Consider the following 21,006-nt stretch of genomic DNA (forward strand, 5'->3'; position numbering starts at 1 on the left):
GCAGAAAGTACTCTCCTAAGAGCTGTTAGGATTACCATTGTGATGGGTATGGTATCATTTTAACAGCTGGCTTTTCAAAGACAGTGTTTGTTGCAAATACTCATTCATGTTTTAAAAGGAGCATTTTAGTCAAGAGGAGTAATGTATTTCTCTGTGCTGTTTTTTTGCAGGATCGAGTGACATTCAGAAGAATTATCTTGAAAAACAATGCAAAGAAGAGGAAGACGTATGAATTATTTATTGAGTCTGTGCCCCTTCTTAAATCCTTGGAGGTAAGATTTCTCAGAGACATCTGTATCATTCTTGCATTAGCATTAGCTCTGTGGTAAGTGTTTCTGCTGTGTCAGAAATCTCATTTTTTCTTAGCAAAGAATATTAAGATATGTTTTGGTGTCACGTTTACTGCACAATTTAATTTGCATTGTTAAAGTTGTACTCTGTTTTTTGGGTTTTTTTTTTCAAATCCTTTGTTCACAGAAAGTGATTTACTCATTTTTATCTCATTTTGTGTAAAGGCTTAAAAAAAATCACAAGACACCCCAAAACAAAAACCATCCATAAATGTGTCAGAATAGGTATTAAAGTGAATATTGGAATTGAGGGCTTTGGTTCCCTTTGAGGATATGATATTAAAGTAATGATACAGTCACTGGGATATTTGGCCTTTTTTGGCCATGAATGGTTTAAAATCTGAGGCAAAGATTGTGAGGTGTAGTAGGTCTTGCTTTAACCTTAACAGATATTCAGAAGGTAAATTACGAATAGGCTAAAGGGAAGCAGTGCTACCTGGGAACAAAATGACCAGGGAGAGCAAGCAGATGTCATGTTCATCTGTGTCATCCCTGACTTTAGGAACAATGTATAAATTGTCACTTCTGTTGATTCAGCCTGTGTTTTCAGAGGGCTTTTGGTGCCACAGCAAACTGCTTTGAAATTAGTACGTCTGTCTCAGCCTTACCCGTTTAGCTTTTCTTTTTTTTTCCTTTTTTTTTTTTTTTTTTCTTTTTTTAAAGTCTATTTTTCAGAATTAATCTTTAGTATTTAGGAAGTAGTTTTAATCCCTTTGAGAGAAGATTACAAAATTACAAAATATCATTAGGTGTGAATAGCAACCATTAATATATTTTCTTTTGGATTTACGTTGGTAGCTGTGGAAAAGGTAATTGTGCAACATCTCCCTCGGTGCCCGGCTTAAATTGGCTCTATCAGTGTGACTTTTTTGAGCCTCAAAATGACTCATAAATATATTAAGATCTAGAAAAATAACTTGTTAGCACTAGATAGCTTTTTATATGACACACTGCAGTTGAATCATGCATGGATCAGAATTAGGTTTCTTAAACATGTGCTAGATTCAGGTGCACTTGTGGAATGAATGGACTATAACTGAATCATCTGAGATACTAATTTTAATTGTAAGATTTTCTTCTTTTCTAATATGTCTTTTATACTCCTCTGAACCAATAATGTTGCTTTGTGACGTTGTAGATGTGCAGTGGGAAACACTGGGGATAAATTTAGCTGATTTTAGTTCCTCCCTGTTTATGAAGCTCCAGACACGTTTAAATGCATGTCAGATTAGTACCTCTTGCCCTTGCTGCTGGACATCTTGTTGCAGTGTGTACTTACAATGTAAAACTGGTATCCTTTTCATATCCCCTTCCTCTGTCCACTCTATGAAGGACTTCTGGGACACAAACTCTCTCACATATTCAATTATATGTTATTTAAAATGCTTTGAAAATGTGTTGCTGGTGTTCCTCACTGAAATTTCTTCTTAAGAAGTTTATCACGTTTCTCTGAGTATTTTCTTCAAGTTCCAACTGAATCTTAGAGGAAGTGTTTTGTTTTTTGCTTTGTCCTAAGACAGCCACATCAGTTATTTATTAACTCTGAGGGTAAGAAAAACATAAGAATGGGGTAGCAGACAATTTGTATTTCCTATTGATTATGATAATTTTGAAAGCTGAGGTGCAGTATAATAATGTCAGTGTAGGGGAGATATTTTTCATCACCCAGTTACTGCATGTTTGCTTGTATAGTTATGCTCCTTCGTTTCAGGGCTACAAAGTTTACCACAGGTGTATAGATGATCATGTTTAATTTCATTTTTGTCTGTATTGCAGGCATCAGAGAGAATGAAGATCGTGGATGTTATAGGGGAGAAAGTGTATCAAGATGGAGAACGCATTATTTCTCAGGTATTGATGTCCATGCAATTTTCCATAAAAGCCCCCAGTGGGGCTTTTCATAGGCACCTATGACCAGAATAAACAAGGAGTCACAACTAAAGGCATCTCCTAATTCCTGGGTCTGACTGAACAACAAAACCAAACAGTCCAACAGGAATTTGAATTGGATTAAACTAAATGAAGTAACTTGGAGTGTTTTGTTATTTGGCTGCAACTCAGCTAATTATTCAAAGAAGTTATTAGGGTTAATTAAAACCACTTTTTTTTCCTGATGCACTTAAAAGGAGTATTTCAGTGGTGGAGTAGTTTGGTGTCAACCTTTGGCTGTTGCTATATGTTTTGTCTGCTGAAACAGATCAAGGCCAGAGTGTGGAATATGAAACTGGACAAATTAAAGCTAAAGCTGTGGAATGTTTTTGGCTGTGTCATACATAACTTTTTGGAATGCTGTTATTGATGAAACACTGAAATTTTGCAGCAAGTTTAGCTAGGTTGCTTTGTTTGTTGCAAAAGTGTTCTAGTTCAAATTAATGCAAGAAAGACCTCAGTTTACCTGAAATAGCAGGGTTTTGATCACAGTTGTCACCCTAACAAAATATGGCTCCTTGGTAATGTCTTGGACAGTTAATTACCCTGAATGTCTCTGAAAAACTCTGAATGCAGGAAACTTTAGTCTGCTGATAACCAAATCTGACAAATTACTTCTCTCCAAACATAGCCTCAATTTTATAAGTTGAAAATCTTGTTGCTTAAGACCCTAAGTAAAATGAACTCTCAGCAAAATAAAAGCTTATAAATCAGTCTCAAAACTGGGAACCTACACAATCAGTGATCCAATTATGCAGTTGATTTTAATCTTTTATAATAACTGCATTAGGGACAAGGCTATGATTACCTTACAAGGAGCATTAATAGTGTGGATGTGACTGGGTGATCGTAGTACTCTGCTAAAGATAGTGAAATTTTATATTTGGAAAAGCTGTGACAGCTCTTACATTACAGGATTTCCTCATATCAGTTCTTTATCCAGCTCTGTCTCCGTGAAGCCTTTAGTTCCTTGCTTCTGATTCATAGCAGAAGGCATGTGCCTGCTCTCCACTCCTGACTTCCAGTCCTGTATCAAGCCTCTAGAGGGGTTGGTATGGAGAGAGAAAGCCCTCTCTGTCACAGCCAAAACTTTCAAAATATTAAGTCCTGGAAAAGCCTCTAGGGCAGGTGTGAACTACAGTCTATTGAAGTTTTGCAACCTGATGCAGTTTAGGTAGATGTGAAAAAGGTTCTAGAAATTCTCATGTAATCACAGAGCAATTAAAGTTGGACCTCACTAGGACCATGCCCAGGCACCTTTTCAGCATCCTAGAGGATTGAGACTTCAGAACCAGTCTGGGTTCCAGTGGATGGTTACCCTCAGAGTGGCTTTTTCATAGAAACAGCTGATTTTTAATAAAACATTTTTTAATTTCACACTCAGTTACTCAAGAACACCTTGCGATACCTTTCTAGAACTTGATGTATATCATTCATCTCCTTTGCATTTTCCTTTCCACCTGCCCTGTCACTGGATGGTGTGTACTAATATTTCCTTCTCCTCTGATATATTATCTAACCAGTCACCTTTTAATGTTATTAATTTTAGTATTTGTCAATTCTAGAGGATTTCTGCACAAGGCCTCTTTCAGAATGAAAGCTTTCACCATTTACACATACTTTTACAGTAAACTAAAGAATAATTTGTTTTGCCTTTTCCTGTTCATAGGGTGATAAAGCAGATTGTTTTTACATCGTAGAATCTGGTGAAGTAAGAATCTTGATCAAAAGCAAGGTGAGTTCAAATTGGGTGATTAGGTTTTAGGTCAATCCCTGATTGATCGATTGGTTGCTTAAATGGTGTGGAAAAGCCTACCCTGACTTATTTAAATATATTATTTTAGGATATTTATCATTGTCACTTATGTGATGTATGTGAATTAGCAACATATCTGTTCTGAAGTGACCAGAAGTCACTTTACTGAAGTTGGAAAGTCTTTTGCTTATGTCTGCTCCTCTGCATGCTATATTGATATACTCTCCCTGGCCTTGATTAAACCTTTTTTTGTAGGTTTATAGAAAACTGCAACTTACAAAACCTGGTATCTGTTACTTCTAGAGACGTCTTAGACAGTGATGTTTGAATGGATCTCTCTACTTTCTGAAGCAGCCTTGGGGAATAATATTTTGTGCATGATAAAGCCTGCATTAAGCTCATATAACAGTTCCCAAAACTGTAACAATAAATACCTGCCAATCACAAAACTTTTGGGCAGGCATACACTTTTCTTATCAAACTGCTTGCTGAGTATTCTGCTAAGGTGTTCTAGTAGTACAAAGCATGACTTTGGACTTGGTATTTTAAAAGTGCTGAACTAATGAGCTGTTGCACATCTGTAAGATATCTGGGATTAACTGCAGCCTTGTACAAAGACAGAGCTGTATGCAAATAATTAAAATGTACTGTATGCTGTTTTTAACAGACTATGACAGGTAAAGAAACAAACCAAGAAGTGGAGATTACCCGGTGTCACAAAGGGCAGTATTTTGGAGAGCTTGCACTTGTTACCAACAAACCCAGAGCAGCCTCTGCTTATGCTGTTGGAGAGGTCAAATGTTTAGGTAAGCAGATGTTCTGTGTTTCTAGCTACTCTTCTGGTCTTTGGTTATGTTTTTGACCATGCTCAAGTGAGCAGCTACTGAAAACTTAGCAGCCTTTTGGTAACTGGCATTCAGACACGAGAAGCTGGGAGCACTGGCTGGAGCAGGTTGTTGTTGAAGTTGGAGAAGCACTGCTGCTTCATTCCAGCAGATTCTGTGTTTTCTACTTGTTTGTCCTGTGCTCTTTGAAGGGGTAAGTAGCATCAGCTTCTTGTCTACAGTGTGTTTGTTACACACAGCTTTCAAGTGATCTTTTAGTGTCAGTGTGGTGTGTATTTGGCTTATATTTGAGGTCAGGTATGTATTTCATTGATCTTGTTTCTCCAAATAACAGTACAGAGAGAAATCAGAAATATTATTTCATTTTCTTAAACCTATTGTAGCCTCAAAATAAGATGGGTGTGTGGTGTCCTTTTTTGACAAACGATCTTGTTTTCACTTCTCTTCCTTTGCAGTTATGGATGTGCAAGCATTTGAGAGGTTGCTTGGACCCTGCATGGACATTATGAAGAGGAATATAACACATTATGAGGAGCAGCTGGTGGCACTATTTGGCTCTAGCATGGACCTGTTGGATCCAGGGAACTAGGCACAGGGTACCTCAATGCCTTTTTAGTTCAAGACACAGAAAAGCCTCCTATCAGCAACACAACTCACAAGGAAAATGGACACTACAGAACAGTTACTGCTGCTGTCTTCTTGGGCATTTTAGAAACCACAAACAAGTCTCAGCACAGATGGATTGCTCAGTCCCCGTCTCCACTTTGCTGCTGATACTTCATTATTAGACCTAGATTAAAGATTATTCTAACCCTATGTTCACTCACTTGGTTCAGAATGGCATCTGTCCAACAGTTCAAGTGCCTGATATGAAACCCAAAGTGTGCAAGATGTAGAAGAATCTTTCCTTCTGGTGTTACTACTGGTATAAATTTTCAGACCAGATTCTGTAGTGGGAGGCTGCCTGTTCTGCAGAGGCAGCCTGTGGAGTATGAACCTTTTACAGGTTTATTACCTTCCTCTCATGCTTTCCTTTCCTAATGTCAAATTTGTTTTTAATTGTAGTATCTGGGTTTGAAGTTAAAATATCAATGGAGCTAATTCAAATGTGACACTGAAGTTTTTTTCCATCTGCTGAAAGCAGCAGGTATTACAGCTCCTTAAACCAAGTAAACCAAGCTGGGGAACATGGGACAGTCTGCTTAGCAACGAAATGCAGAAAATGAAGCATTAGTATATTTTAAGTGTTTTCTGAGCAGCAAAGAAAATGGTTTCATTCTATGCTGCCCAAAAAAGTGCAGTGGTTCAGATCACATGGCCTGAAGGTGTCATCATTGTCATCTCCCCAAATTTCCTCCTTGTTCCCAACACTGAGTACATTTTACTGTGGAGAGATCACAATATATGACCTTCTTTTGCTTACAGAGATTCTTTATACTGCTAGATTTCCCAGGGCGCTCTTGTTGTCTGGGTCAGTTTTAAAGCTTTTTAAGGAGGTGAATGTTTTGTAATTTAAATGAAGACTACTTCTGTACTTGTTTACAGGAGCTCCCCCCCCAGTCCTAACATTTCACAGTATTCTAACTTCATTAGACACTTGGATGCTTCCAAATACCACGTTGATTGCTAAACTTTTGAAAAGTTGGCAACGTTTGACTTTGTAAAGCAAATGTCTTTGCATTTGGTGTGTTTGAGGAGTCATTTTGGTTTAGGTGATAACTAAGCTAATGCTTACCTAAAATACCCATCGAATTTGCAGCATTTATTAGGTAGATTCTATTTCTGTAGCTTTAATGACCTTAATTGGCGTACTGCTGAGATTTTATCAGATTATCTAAAGAATCAGACCATAAGAAGGACCTTTTTATGGTGTACAAACAAAATATTATTTATATTAAGACACTGAATTTGTAGGTAATAAATCTAGTGACCCTTTGAATCTGCATTCTTCTGCAGCTCGTGCAAAATTTACTGGTGTTTTATGGGGTTATAAAGTTTTAATTGTGGGTGCTAGTGTAACAGAACCTGCTCTTTTTATTTATGGCCACGAGAGCAAGAATAGAAGGATGCTAATGTTGAATTCCTGCTTCTAGTTATCCCAGTGGACATTTCTAAAGGGCATGAGATGCTTAGCTGCAACTCTGAGTTGATTACTGGACAATTTTTTACCCCTAAATGGAGAAGCTCCTCACAGTACTTGCAATAGGAGTAAGATGGAAAGCTGGTAAGTTTGGCTGTTGTCCAGTTATTGTAACTGGAATAATATTTTTATATCATGTGAATGATTTGTAATGGACACCACAGAACTAGGTGTTTCCTTATTATTAAAGTCCTGGTTGTGATGTCTGGTGGCTGTTCTAACTGCATGTACTTTAGAACAGTGAATTTCCCTTGCTTTATTGGGCTGGTTTTTTTTGTTATTGTTGTTGTTTGTTACAGCCAAAGAAGCAGCAAGTACTTATTTCATGCTTCCAGGATTTAACACCAAAGAAAAAATATTTTGATTACAGAATAAACAAAAGAACAAAACAACACACACAAGACAAAAATGAAAATCACACTATCTGGTCCTTGCATTGGTAATAGATAAAACTTTAAGATTCTTTGGGCTCCAAGACAAGAGTCTTTTTGAAGCCAGCTTGTGACTGTCTCCAAACCAGTATGAGTTTCTGTGCTGCCTAAATTGTCATGTGAGTTAAAAGAGAAACTTGCTGTGAATAATCATCAGCTGGCCTTTGCTGTTCCCAGGCAGAGTATCCTCTCCTTTATCCATAAGAGCCTGGCAGTTTGGGCTGCCTTACAGCTGGATTCTGGTTCTTACAGCCTTTGGTTCTCTGCAGGACAGCATTTTATACCTCAGCATATGCAAGCATTGGCAGCTTAACCAAAAAGCCATGCTAGGCTGATGTAAGGTATATCTGCTTGGAAGAGAGGATTTGATTCTAGAAGCCAAACGAAAGGATGAGAATTTAAAACCAAAAGATTAGCATCCCATTTGAACAAGAAATTTTGAAGTTTTACCTTTTTCCAGGTTTCCCAAAGCACAGGGATACTGGGCAATTCCATCCTGGATCTGTGTGACATCATTGTCATGTAAAGAGGCTGCCTGAGATCAAACTGAAGGAGAATGAGCCTCTAAGAAGGCTCATCCATTTAAAAGTATAATTTGCAATGTGTCTTAGTTTGGTCTGGTTTAACCAACCTGTTCTGTACAATTTTGGAGCATGATGATAGTGAGACATATTTGTAGTAAAACACTGAACATTGGCAGATACCTGGTTAGAGCACCAGCAGTGGGCAGTTGGAAGGTGTGTGAGTGGCAATACCAAGACCAGTGCCTGAAGTGAGGTGCCTGCTCATAAATATCTGCCCACATCCCTGTATCTCAGCTCATTCCTTTTCGTTATTACTGCTCATTGCAACTGTTGTGGAGAACAAGCCCAGGGTTTTTGTTGTTGAGCTCAGTGTTCAGTAAATCTGCTGTGGAGTCTGTGGAATAGGCAGTAGGGAGAGCTCTAGTTTTTATTAAAAGAACTCAGCAGTAAATAAAGTGGGCAAAGAGAAAAACATCTTCAAGATTTAGGGGGGAAAGAGAAAAGTCGCCTGTTTGTAATTCCCTGGTTGTGATTGTTGTGAAGTTATTGAGAGGAGCTTTTGGTGGCCAAATATCCTGGCATATGATATTTCTGTTTAATGTTGCAGCACAGGTTTCACAATGTAAAAGAACAAAAGAGAATGTAAGTGCTGTCTTTTTAGAAACAAAAGTGCAAAACTTAAAGCTTTAAAACAAAACTTTAAAAACAAAGTGCAAAGTGCAGTTTTGCACAGAGGGCAAAAAACTAACCCCCTTTGAATGTCACTTTTTTTTTTCCATTGGCTGAAAGCAGACTCTTGTTCTTGACATGCATTTGTAACCCAGTCTTGCCAAAACACAAACACTTTGGTGGTAATAATTTTTGTTCTTATCGTTACTGCTGATTATTTTCATTTTTTTCAAACCATACATTTTCTTTCAAGAGGCCTTCCTTGTGAATTTGCTCCTGACAGTCTGCAGCACTACACTGCTATTTCAAGATGCAAGAGAAAGTCACTAACCTCATAGGAGAACACTTGACTCTGCTGAGCTGGCTGGAGCTAATAATGCGCTATTAATTTTCCTCTGCTCTGTGAGGCAGGAGGGGAATGAAATTCTGCATGAAGTTGCTACCTCAAGGCTCCAAGTGCTTTTAAAGGTCTTTCACTTGGGAGAATTTCATAAGACAGTTCTTAAAATTGGTCTGTTCTTTTGAGTTAAATGTGGGTTGTTTTTTTTTTTAATCGATTCATTGAGGGACCCTTATTTTAATTCATTTTACTTTTAATACTTGATTCTCAAAGGAGGAACAGCTGCAAAGTTTGGTTCTTGCACTATAGTGTTGAATACGAAAGAAAAATGCTTGCCATATAAGCATATGGTTTTAATGACCTAAACCACTCTGGGGTTCAGCTTCACTTTTGGTTAATAAAAACCTGACATGTTGTGTCCGGCCTTCCTCTACAATCCAGTGTGTTCTTTTTATTGACTGACACAACCTCCCCCTGTTTTTACACCAGGAGTGGACTTGACAGCAGCTAACTGGATGTACTCGGAGTGCCTGAGTTACTGTTGCTTGTGTGATCAGAGCCTTACAGAGAACAGCACTCACCCTGTTGCAATACCTAAAGAGATTTATACATTACCTGACCACCAAGTTTTGCTTTTTGGTGATAAAATTTTACTAATATCTTAACAATAATACCAGTTTCTGTAGATATTATTGCTCCCAATAAAACTGGCTGCTCTGATATGTCTGCCAAGTTATCGTAGAACTGATTTATTGCTTGAGCACTGTACTAACTAGTTCTTGATTACTAGGAGAAACACAATATTCCTCCTGAAGGTCTCTTCCTGGCCTATACTTAGAGCTACTGAATTTTATGTAGCAAGCTGCCTTTTTAAAATCTTAACAGCTTGAAAATTACTTCGGTACCATGTGAAATTGCCTTTTCAAATATTCAGTATTTGCTTTTAAGTCTTGTTTCTAATCAGTGTACAGTTTTTAAACTAGGCTGGGAGGTTAGTTCAGAATGATTCTGGTGCTAATCGTGAGAGAGCCTCTGCAGAAATACAGTAATTCAACTTTGGGCACTTCAGCTCAAAGATGGTGTCACCTGAAAGGGCCAGGGGGCAGCAGCATGATAAACAAGTATATAGAAAATGTTACATTTTACAGAAGGATAATGAAATCCTGGGATTTTTTTTCCCCTCTCACTCTATGGGAAGGATTGGGGAAAGGAGGCAGAGAATATTCAAAAAAGGAGAAATGATCCCACATTGATTAAAACAGGCCTATTAATATGGGACATAAGCTACATCAGGGAAGCTGTTGATAGAGCGTTGAAAATACCTGTCTGGTAAACAGCTAGAATAGACTGCCTGGGGTAATGTGAAATGTTCCAGCACTAAATTTTTAATTCTTTTATTTTTTTGAACAGTTGCAAACTAGTTCTGCTGAATGCTTACAATATCTGTCTGAGGCAAGGGTAAATTAGAATAACCTCTTGGGGGAGGCTTTTGTGAGATGAGTTTCTGTTTTCTTATGAATCCCTCTTTAAAATCACCAAGGGCTTTAGCTGACACAAATAGGCTGTCAGCAGTAGGAAGATGAGAACAGATCAGTGTCTGTAGAAGAGAGGGAGGGGTGCCCTTTACAGCCTAAGCTTGCTGAGCACCTGGGGCAGAGGAGGTGGGCTCCATGTGGGTGAGAGGGAAAATCCCAGCTCTAGATAGAGAAAACATCTTGAATTATGAAGTTCCTTTGCATGGCCTGAGCAGCTTGATGGCAAATGGTGCTGTGGTGAGTTGGCTCCTACCTCAGGTGCATCAGATGGGTGTTGGTCTATTGTAGTGTTACTCTGCTGGGCTGAATATTGATTCCTGGATAAACCTTTTCTAAAAAGATTTTATAATTTTTTTCCGGTGAGGGTGATGTTTCAGTATTTTGGCAGGCCAAAGGCATTTCTATCCTTTCTGCTGTTTCTCTTGGAAGGTTATATCTTCACCAATCTTCAGACCAGCTGCAGAGACTTATGCTGGTACTAAAATGGGGTTATTTAATGCCTCTACTCAGTGTTGACCAGTGAGCCTCAAAGACATGCTGCCAACCTCCTTCTGTGTACTTTTCTGAGCTGTTTCAAGCTAAGCAAAGCAGAGGCTAAACCAAAACACAGCCCTGTGTTTACTGTAACCTGAGTATGGTGCCAGACATTCCACCAAGAGCTGCATCAGGACCAACACAAATTCGTTCAGAGGGGAAGTGCGGGAGCATCTCTGCTAGTCCCTCTCCAACAGCATGTTTACTGTGCCGCGTTCAATATTTATCTTTCTGAAGCTAAATGCTAGCATGTACCACTCGGAAACACCATCTGTTTCTACAGCTTCCCAGAGATTAATTTCAGACCCAAAGCCTGCTGGTTGCCTTCTCCAATCTGCACAGGCTCAGCTCGGGGTTCCCAGGCCCAGGTGGGTTTAGGGGCTCTGGGTGGCAGCCTGGCCCGGGCCTGGACAGGCGAGGGATGCCGGGGTAAGACCCCGTCCCGCTGTCGGTGCCCAACGGGGCCCCAGCGGTTGCGCTCCTCACTGGGATGGAAGGGATGAGGTTGGAAGGGAGTTCTAGTTCAAACCCTAGGACATGAATGGAGGGCATAACCCAGCACTGGCCACTTCCCCTGCCCAGAAGATCAGGGCTTACAGCCTGTCGGCTGGAGAGCAGCCACCGAGCTCAAGCAGTCCCCGGGCCGTCCCTTCGCTCCGGATAAAGCAGTGCCAAAGCGTCCTTTTCTCCCTGCCAGACGCGCCGGGGCGGCCTGGGGCCGGGCCTGAGCCGACGCTCTTCTTCGCGTCGCCATGGTGACGCCGAGGCGGGTACTGACCCCTCGGGGCCGCCGTAGAGTGCCGGGGCGGCTCCGCGCCGCCATTGCTGCTGCTGGAGCGGGCGGGCAGGCGGATGGAGGGCGGCCCGGGCAGGCGGATGGAGCGGGCAGAGCCGCCGGCCGCCACCTTCGAGCGGCGGGTGCTGCGAAGCGCGGCGGAGCACCACTACCTGCGCGTCCGCCTGTGAGTGTCTGTGCCACCCTCCTTGCCCCCGTCCCGCGGCCCCTCCGCCGCCGGGAAGCCCCGGCTGCCCTCTGCTCTGCTTCCCCGCAGGGAGCTGCCGGACGGAGGGACCCGGCCCAGCGTCGCGCAGTTCAAGCAGCTGGTGGTGTCGGCGCTGAGGGAGCTGCACGGAGAGGTGGGCCCGGGGATGGGTTCCTTCTCTTCGTTGGCCGCTTCGGGCTGGGCACGGGGGGGCGCGGCCGGCGTGGCCCTGCCTTTCGCGGTCCGTTTTGTGTCGGTTCTGCCCCGCTATCAGCCCGTCTGGGGCTGAGCGGAGGGGAGGGCTCGGCTGACGAACCTTGGGCCCGTGTAGGTAGGAGAAGCGTCTCCGGTTTGCCCCTCCCTTGACCCGTTCCCTGCTGTCCAGCCCCCGTTGTACCTCGCTGCGAATTGTGCATTTTGCCCGTAATGAAGTGGCTCCCGCGTGCCTTTAGAATTGGTGCTTTCACTCAAACCACGGGAGAACCACGGGAAGGGACCTGGGGAAGGCCCCAGTACTGGTTCTGGTTTACAGTACTGCTGGCTGCCTTTAAGCAAGTCACATCAATGCGGAGTCTCTGTTTCTCCCGCTGTACCGTGGAACTGAAAGTGGCTTCTGTCTAAACCACTCGGAGAGGAAGGGAGCTGAGTAAATCTAGAGGTGTGGCTGAAAAGCTTGGGTGAGGTTTGAGCATACCCTATAACACCTTCAATGGTCTTGCAGGCTGGCAGTGAATTCACTTATTTATAAACCACTATAAGAGCACGGGATGGTAATTATTAAATAACATATTCTTTCATAGGTTGGAGCAGCTTTACCTGTTGATGTCTTAACATATGAGGAAAAAACTCTGTCTGCCATATTAAGAGTTATTAGCAGGTAAGGTGCAGTAGATAGATACTTCATATAATGCCATGAAAACAATTTTTATAAGGAAACAGAACTCTTAAATGAAGGATGGCTTTTGAAGAATTGAGCTTAGTTTGCAGATGTCTGCCTGGAATATGAAAACAATAAAAATTCAATAAGATTTGGTAACCTGTAAGCATCGGTGCATTATTCCTGCTTTAAAACATAATAGTCTGACAAGAGTGTTGAAATATATGGCCTTAAATATTTTTCTATAGTAAAGATGTTGCTACAGGTGTAAATGGTGAAGGCAGCTGCAGGTGATCTGGGGGAAGAAGGAATTTAAGGCACAGAAAGAGCAAGAACAGGGCTGATAAAGTGAATGTGAAAAGGTTACAGCATGTATCTCTGCATGTCAAGAACAAGAGACTGCAGGCATTGCAGTAACCCTTTGTGGCACAGTGTTGCTACTAGAACTCCTTGGTAAAATTGCCTGTTGTCAAACTCAGTTACCGTTTCATCACTTTTTATGTAACGTTTTTTATTCAAGATGTTTATGCTGCAGGAAAATGGCAAAACCCAAATTTTATTAATACAGTTATGTTTTTATTTAGTGGCCTCGTTAAGCTGTGGAGTGCTCTGACATTGCTGGGCTCCTACCAGAACAGGCGCTGTGCCTTTCGAGTGCTGCAGGTAAAGCCCTGTGGGGGCTGGATGGCTCCCTCCAAACTCCAGCTCTCACTGGAAGGTGTCTGGCTAGCTGAGCACTTTTCCTCTTCTCAGAAACATGGCCTAGATGCAGTAATGTTTAGGTTTGGGAGTGAAATGCTTTTCATTGCAGGTGTGTAGGCCTGTATTTAAGCAATTCCTATCTTATAATGAATATTATAAAATGTGACAGTAGTGGCCATCTTATTACTTCATGGTTTCATTTCAATGAGAGGTCCTGATCTCATGAATAACATCTGCAAGAAAATAAATTTTGGGAAGTTTCATTCTTGGCCCACATCTTGATCCTATTTTTCATTCCCCCTGTCCCATTTTTTCCCATTTTAGTAGGTGCTGTCTGCTGACCTCTTTTAAAAATGCAAGCACTTCCAGAGCTTATTTTTTTCTTGAGGATGCTGTTTAAAAAATTAGTTCCAATAATTCTTTGCCTTCGAAGCAATGGCCAAGCAAAAATCACCTTTGGCATAGCTCTAAGTTTTTAATCTTTTATAGGGAGGTTTAAGTATTTTCAACTTTGAGTGCATTTGATGGTGTTTTGTTGGGTTTTTTAAGAAGTTTTAGTTAATTTCTTGCTTTGTTTTTGTCTTCTCCCAAACTAGGCATCTCCATTTCTTCTTGCATTATCTGGCAATAGTAGAGAACTAGTCTTGGACTGAATGCAGTTGTTGGTTTGGCTCTACAAAGCAGAAGTTTCCCGAGATGTTGCAGTCCTTCAGGTGTGGACTTTCTGGAGGAGTTTTCCGACAAAGAGCCTTGACAAAGCTCACAGTTACCAACTCACTGCTTGGACATCCCTTGCTTCAGGGTTTACACATAAAAGTTGGAGACAAAGCTGAACTTAGCAAAGCTTTTACACAGAATGATGTTGTTACCTTTTCTGATTTAACAGGTGACACAAATCCTTTGCATTTAAACGAAGATTTTGCAAAGAAATCTAGGTTTGGGAGAACTATCGTACATGGAGTTTTGATCAATGGACTTATTTCTGCAGTTCTGGGTACTAAAATGCCCGGCCAAGGCTGTATATTTCTGTCCCAGGAGATCCGGTTTCCAGCTCCTTTGTATACTGGTGAGGAAGTTGTAGCTGCAGCAGAAGTTAAACGACTCAAGGGTTCTGTTGCTCACATTTCAGTATCATGTAAAGTCAAAGAAAGTGAAAAGACTGTGATGGAGGGGATGGTGAAAGTCATGGTGCCAGGCACCTCTCAGACCTGTTGAGCCCATGCTGCATTACTATAAAGGTCAGAAATGTATGCTTGGTTTTGACTCTTGTCTTTTTATGTGATGTGACTTAATCCACTGAATTCGCAACAAAATGTTTCAAAGAAGGTACAGAAACTTTATTTTTTACAACTGCATTAACTGTACAGCTTATTTACTTTTCCCTGTGCACCACCACAATAAAACCAAGGGAACCAGGCACTTGCTGTGATACATGTGGCATGTTTGGACCAGCCCTTACTCTGCTACAGTGGGAAGTCTGGAATGGTCAGGCTAATATTGGGGCTGTTCCTTTTGGCAAAATTGCAGTCCACACTAGCTCTGTTCAGTGCAAACTTTTTCACTCTGTGTAAAAGTGGTTGTACTGCTAACAAGCACTGGTGGAATGGACAATGCTGTGTGTTTAACAAGCAGATTAGAAGTGGAGGTATTGACACACACAGGCTGTGAGCTCTGGCAGCTCCATGGCAGCTCTAGCTGATGCTGGTGCCGTGTTCTACCTACTAAAGCCTTAGGTCAGCAAGTTAGGGGTCAGCCTTCACATGAGCAATGTGCTCTGCCTGGTGCAGCTGGAGATGTGGCTCTCATAATATTTTCAAATTACTGAGATACCTTACAAAACCTGATTATAAACAAAAATTTGTCTTTAATGATAAAAACACTAAATTTGCCTCCCAGAAGCAGAGCGCAGGAGGCTTTCTAAAAGCCGTATTGTCACTGCTTGTACTTATTCCCTCCTTATGCTCCTGTTGGCTAGACCAGGAGGGGCAATTTTGCTGAATACCAGCTCTATGGCTTCTCTGCTTATTTGACTGTGAACATGTATTCTTCTTTGCCCACTGTAAGTATCCTGGTAGTTGGTGAAGTCAGCTTTTGGTAAATTCATTAGTAAATCATCTGGCTTAAATTATTTTAGTACCAACATAAGATTATTATACATAAGGAAACTTTTTTTGGGGAATGATGGAGACTAAAAGTAGTCTGTCTTCAGTTGGTGGCTTATACAATTTTCTGGGAAAAGACCTCTTATTCCTGCATGTTTTTTCTGCAGCAAAAATGGATCCATAACTTTCCTTGGCTTCACATAACCTCAGAAGTTGTTTGGTATGAAATACAAATTTGTCCTCATGCTGTGATGAAGGTGCTTGGTAGAACAGTGACACTTGGGGTGTGATGTCTTGTTCTGAAGTGCAGTCATGCTGTGGCAGCAAACCCCAGGTGTTGAGTCAAACTGGCTCAGGGGGAGGGGTGACGTTTCAGCTGTTTGGCTTCAGGATGCCCTCTCTTTCCAAAGCATGGGGCACAACATGGAACCAGTTCCTAGGGAGAGCTTTCCTTATCCCAGCATTTAAGTGAGATTAATTCCTGGATACAATGTGAGGACACAAAAGGTATCGTTCAACAGGCAGCAGGTTCCCAAGTGCTAAGTAGTATTGAAATAAAGAGTTTCCTATGCTGCTGCAATGAAAGGCAGGTTGTGGAATTCGATTTAACAACATTAGATCTGTGTTTTGAAACAAATCAACTGAAGATCTACAAGTTGAGTAGAAGATGCTGGATGCTCCTCGATTTGTTATGAACGTTCAAGTACAAAAAAACCCCGAACAACCCCAAATAAACCCATAAGGTAAGGAGCAGCAGGTGCGTCAGCCCTTTTAAGCGTTTCTCTCTGCGCGGACCGGCAGCATCCCGGGGCAAACCCCCGCCCTGCGCTGAGGCTACCGCGGCCGTTCCTTACACCGGAACGGCGCGGAGCACAGGACGCCAAAGCCTTGAGCAGCGGGGCGACTTACCGAGAGCAAGCAAAGCCCCGGGTAGCCGCATGCTGTTCGCACCGCCCTTCCCCAGCCTCTTCCCCCGGGACCGCCCGCCCGGGCCCCGTCGCCGCCTTCCCCCCCCCTCCCTTCCCGTCCCCGAGGCCGCGCCTGCCCCGAGCGTCCGTGGCACAGCGCCCCCTGGCGGTGGGCGCCGCTCAGGCCCGGTGGCGTCGCGGTGTTGACAGCGGCGGCCGCGCCGGGAGCTGCCCCGGGAAGCAGGTTGGAGACACCGGGCTCTCGCTCTCCTCCTCCCCGGGATGGCCTTCATGGAGAAGCCGCCGGCCGGCAAGGTGCTGCTGGACGACACGGTGCCGCTGACAGCGCAGATCGAAGCGAGCCAGAGCCTGCACTCCCACACGGTGAGCGGCGCCGACCGGCGGGCAGGCCGGGCCGCGGGGGGAGGCGGGAGGGGAGCCGGGAGAGCGAGGTGAGGGAGCGGGGGGCAGCCGGGTAACCGGGAACGCGGGGCCCGGCCGGGGCACTGGCGGTGCGGGGGGCAGCGGCTCAGCTCGGCAGGAGCGAGGCCGAGGGGAGCGGGAGGCAGGGACGGCGCTGGGTAGGGCCCGGGGCAGCTGAGGGGGGGGCTGGGGCTGTGCGGGGCCCGGGGCTGTGCGGGGCAGGGGGCAGGGAGCAGCGGGACCGGTCCCCAGGAGCGCGGGTTGTGGCGGTGCCGCCGGTGCCTGGTCTGCAGCCAGCCGGGGGTTGTTGGGCTCCGTCTCGCCCTCTGCTAAGGGCTTATCCTGCTTCAGAACCCCGCAGCTCCCGGTGTCGGTACCGCCCGGAACTGCCGGGGTGCAGGCGGTGCCGGGGTGCGCGGTGGTCTCAGACTTACGTCTGCGGGTTTTGAAGGAGGCCTTGTGCCCTCTGACTAAGTCAGTTGTTGTAATTTCTTATTTTTCCTCGGGGTCTGTTGCAGCGGCTGGAGCAGAGGTGGGTTCTGGTTGCCTGATTTTAGTAGCTGGGATGAAGTTACGTTTGAACGGGCAAGGTTTGCCTCCGGGCTGTACCGTGTGCCCGCAGGCACAGCAGTGCCTGCCCGGCAGTGAAAGCTGCAGAGCATCCCCCTCTCCTTGCTGAGAGGGGGGTGACATGCATCAGAACCAGACATGTCACAGATTAATTCTTCTGGAATGTCTGGATAGTACATATCCACACCACCTCCATAAGAACTCGACTGTCTTTGAGCATGCAGTAATAACCCAGATTTCAGAATCTCCTGTTGGCAGTCAATTTCCACTTTATTAGTTTACGGTAAGACCAAGCAGTACTGTGAATCAGAGAGAAAACTGACTGTCACTTCTAATCCCTGCTTGAGCTGAGAGCAGGGATGCTGGGCTAGAAAGGAGGCCAAGGTACTTTAGAAGCCCGCAGGCTATCACGAAGCACGTTTTAAGTGGAGAGAGTGTCCTTTCTGCCCCTTAGACAGCTCAGACTCCTGTGTTGTTGATCTCTCTCTTCTTCCTTGCATCTGGTAAATACTCCTAATAATTGTAGGTTCAGCACAGGATATACAACTGGTCAGTAGACTGTCTAATTAAATATTCTTCCTGTAAGTAATCACTTGAGAAATGCTTTTTGTGTGTGATGAACTTGCATTAACTAATGTTTCAGTCTTTCTTTGAACACAAGTTACACATAAGAAATTTGTTCAGGACATCTTGTAGCAGGCTGTGGCTCTCAATTGTTACAAGTCCTTTTATAAATAAAACCAATGAAGTTTGTTATCTGGAAAGCCTGGTGCTTTTAACCTGTTTCAATAGCTGAGAGGTGCATGTGCCAAATCCTTTGAGCAGTTGTATAACTTGTAATACTCCTCAGCAGTCCAGATTACAGTTTCATTGTTGACTTGTTTCCATTGTTCCTTATTACTCTTCTTTGCTAGTGCAAACAACAATAGCTTTTTGTGTTCTTTCCTTTGGTTTTGATGATTCTGGTTAGAAAACAAAAAAAGTGCCACAAAATTCTTTTAGAATGAGCACTTGGAAGTAGTTTTTCAATCCAAAAGCTGTGTGTGTTGTCTTCTCTGGGTGAGTGTGATAGCAAATGTTGCTCCCCCCTCTGTCTTTCATCTCTGTATTCTGTTACTAGTGGATGTTCAGAAAAAATTCTCTACTGATTTTTCTCTGATCTTTGTTAATAACAGAATGCTGGAGCACTGTGCCTTTTGATTTAAAAATCTGTCTCTGAGATACATCTATTAGTAATTGTTTGTTTTACTGCAGAAGCCCTGTTGATAGTTGAAAGATGGCTTGAAGTGTGTGTGGCGCAGATGGTTTATATAGAGGCAGTGTGGGATAACAAAATACAGGAAGCCATAACACAGACTTGGTTTCTTATTTGATATAAGTCAAGTATTTTGTCATTTTGGACCTTTCATCCTATGTCCCTGGTATCTGAGTAAGTTGTTTATTGGTGTGTGATGCTGTCCCTGATTTGAACTTTTCTGGTTTAAATAAGCCAGACAAGTAGATCCCTGTGTTTGAAGAGGTGTGTAAAGGAAGCCCCTCTGAGAGTTAAGAGTTGAAGTGCCTTTGTGAGGTGTTAAGGTGGTGGTTTACTTTGGTATATTATAGATGTAAGGAAGTAGGTTGTCAATAACAATGCTTTTGCGTTTGTTCCTCATCCCACCTCAACGGGATATCTTCAGAAGATGCAGATCTATCCAAGTCTTCATCCCAAATTAATGTTTGAAGAACCAGGTCTTCACATGCTAGACTTGTTCTAAAGCTGAAATGCAAAGGCATCCATGAATAAATTTTCTGTTCTTCTGTAAGCAGCATGTATTAAGGTTTTATAACACTGCTTGGTGTCTCAAGAGTTGCTTTGAACTTGCATTTATTATTTTTTTTTCCTGTAGATCATAGCTTATAAAAGCCCTCAAAAAAAAAAAAAAAAAAAAAAAAAAAAAAAGGCCCAGGTTAGGTACAACTTTAATTTGGCAACTGAACCAGTAATAATGTTAACCTTCTCTGAGTGCTGAAAATAGCCAGTCTTCTGAGTAACCAGCTGAGGAAAAGGTGAAGAATTTCAGGAAAAGCTCTGTAAATATGATGAAGTCCACGTCGATTGTTTTAAGCACTTCTGCTAATTGAAATTTAATGCAACAGACTGGGTGAGTGTAAACTTAAAAGCATTGCATCAAAGGTTGTACTTGGCAGGGGCTGAGTTTCTGTTTCCTGGGATGAAGGAGAAACTAAAAAAAACAAAACTGAAACCAAAACCTGAGCCTACTACATACTTGTCTGAATTTTCCAGACAATTCTAGTATTTAAAACATACTTTTAAGGGTCTAAATTTTTTGCTTAGTAAGAGTATTTCAATCCCCTTGTAAAGGTGGTTTTTAGATTGTTAGTAAATAACCTCCAAAATTTTCTGATATGCTCTCCAGCTCTTTATGTTTCCTTCAGGTCAAAGAGCTCAGAATTTCTTGCCTGAGTTAGTACATCTCAGCTGGTACTTGATGACCATGCTTTTGTGTTGCAACAAAGAAATTGACAGCTGAAGTTTTCTTTTGGTGTATTTGTTTCCAATTATAATTGAAGATGAAAATGAAGACTTTTAACAAAAAGTTGTTCCCCCAGTTCAGTGTGTTAAAAGCAGTGTGAGTTTTATTGGAAGGTTCACTTACATTCAAGTAATTCTATATAGTGCAGTGCTTATGGAGTCCTCATTTTGAAAGCCAAATAAATTGATACTGCAGGCACATTCCAATGGTACCTCACTTAATAGACTTGAAATTACACGAGCAAACCCTGTCAGCTTCATTTTATCTTTTTCTATGCTTCAGTTGCTGGCACTGTGTAAGAGAGAGTTGCTGTATAACTTCCAGGAGTGTGCTGGGCACCTTTTCATAGGCACGGTTCACTGCTTTTGGTTGGTGTTTGTACCAACTGTTTGTTGTTTCTGTACCAGCAGAAAATGAAGTTGTTGCCACTGCATTCCTTGAATCCAATAGGAGTGGAACTACATCTGATATATCAAACCATTTACAAGTGTCTCATATTAATGCCAAATGTTGCGTTCTGTCAGCAGAGGCATTTTCAGTGCTAAAGCTTTAATAAATTTTGGCTATTGAACTTACTTCGTGTTGCAGTATTTCGTCCCTATTTTTACTATTTAAAAGTTACTTTCTTTATAAGCCTTAAAATAGGATGCTGTTTTCCTCCACAATAATGTAGACATATTCCTAAATAAGTAGTGCACATCTGTACATACAAGCTTTAAAGGCACTTTACAGCAGTACAGCCACTACCAAGTTATACACATATTTCTGAGCATTCCCTAAGCCTTTTCTGAAGTGATTTTCCTTTTTCATACATTTCATGTTGAAATTGAAGTAGTGAAATAACCAATTTT

General features: G+C 42.4%; 4 protein-coding genes across 11 annotated transcripts in view; all 4 read left to right on the forward strand.

Moving 5' to 3' along the window:
* PRKAR2A (protein kinase cAMP-dependent type II regulatory subunit alpha) overlaps positions 1 to 9,420 on the forward strand; it is a 60,509-nt gene extending 51,089 nt beyond the window's left edge. Inside the window, exons 7-11 of the mRNA XM_071756132.1 lie at positions 171 to 272; positions 2,127 to 2,201; positions 3,949 to 4,014; positions 4,703 to 4,841; positions 5,336 to 9,420. Of these exons, the coding sequence (XP_071612233.1) occupies positions 171 to 272; positions 2,127 to 2,201; positions 3,949 to 4,014; positions 4,703 to 4,841; positions 5,336 to 5,469 (516 nt within the window). The 3' untranslated portion in view covers positions 5,470 to 9,420. The remainder of the gene's footprint in view (positions 1 to 170; positions 273 to 2,126; positions 2,202 to 3,948; positions 4,015 to 4,702; positions 4,842 to 5,335) is intronic.
* Positions 9,421 to 11,822: 2,402 nt separating this feature from the next.
* RPP14 (ribonuclease P/MRP subunit p14) lies at positions 11,823 to 14,865 on the forward strand. The gene is made up of 5 exons (XM_071756136.1): positions 11,823 to 12,015; positions 12,106 to 12,190; positions 12,837 to 12,913; positions 13,498 to 13,576; positions 14,212 to 14,865. The coding sequence occupies exons 1-5, from the start codon at positions 11,906 to 11,908 to the stop codon at positions 14,266 to 14,268; spliced, it is 408 nt and encodes a 135-aa protein (XP_071612237.1). The 5' UTR covers positions 11,823 to 11,905; the 3' UTR covers positions 14,269 to 14,865.
* HTD2 (hydroxyacyl-thioester dehydratase type 2) lies at positions 14,312 to 14,865 on the forward strand. The gene has a single exon (XM_071756135.1). It carries the CDS (start codon positions 14,312 to 14,314, stop codon positions 14,828 to 14,830), a length of 519 nt encoding a protein of 172 aa, XP_071612236.1. The 3' UTR covers positions 14,831 to 14,865.
* Positions 14,866 to 16,748: 1,883 nt separating this feature from the next.
* The window catches only part of PXK (PX domain containing serine/threonine kinase like), a 36,763-nt gene continuing 32,505 nt past the window's right edge, over positions 16,749 to 21,006 (forward strand). For 5 of the 8 annotated variants that reach the window (XR_011728255.1, XR_011728254.1, XM_071756149.1 and 2 more), the window contains exon 1: positions 16,781 to 17,009. Coding sequence is in view for 5 of the 8 variants with exons in the window: in XM_071756149.1 (XP_071612250.1) it covers positions 16,908 to 17,009 (102 nt within the window). In the remaining 3 variants the exon portion in view is untranslated. Of the gene's footprint in view, positions 17,010 to 17,323; positions 17,581 to 21,006 lie in introns of those variants that run through there. The other 3 variants (XM_071756147.1, XM_071756146.1, XM_071756152.1) reach the window with 3 other exon arrangements.

The sequence above is a fragment of the Heliangelus exortis genome, chromosome 12 (assembly GCF_036169615.1).
Source record: "Heliangelus exortis chromosome 12, bHelExo1.hap1, whole genome shotgun sequence".
Taxonomy (NCBI): Eukaryota; Metazoa; Chordata; class Aves; order Apodiformes; family Trochilidae; genus Heliangelus; species Heliangelus exortis.

Excerpts from the sequence above, each read along its gene's own strand:
- RPP14 (XM_071756136.1), top strand. The coding sequence starts at position 11,906 with ATGGAGGGCGGCCCGGGCAGGCGGATGGAGCGGGCAGAGCCGCCGGCC. Across the intron at positions 12,191-12,836 it reads TGAGGGAGCTGCACGGAGAG|GTTGGAGCAGCTTTACCTGT; the intron begins GTGGGCCCGGGG and ends ATTCTTTCATAG. Across the intron at positions 13,577-14,211 it reads GTGCCTTTCGAGTGCTGCAG|GCATCTCCATTTCTTCTTGC; the intron begins GTAAAGCCCTGT and ends CTCCCAAACTAG.
- HTD2 (XM_071756135.1), top strand. The coding sequence starts at position 14,312 with ATGTTGCAGTCCTTCAGGTGTGGACTTTCTGGAGGAGTTTTCCGACAA.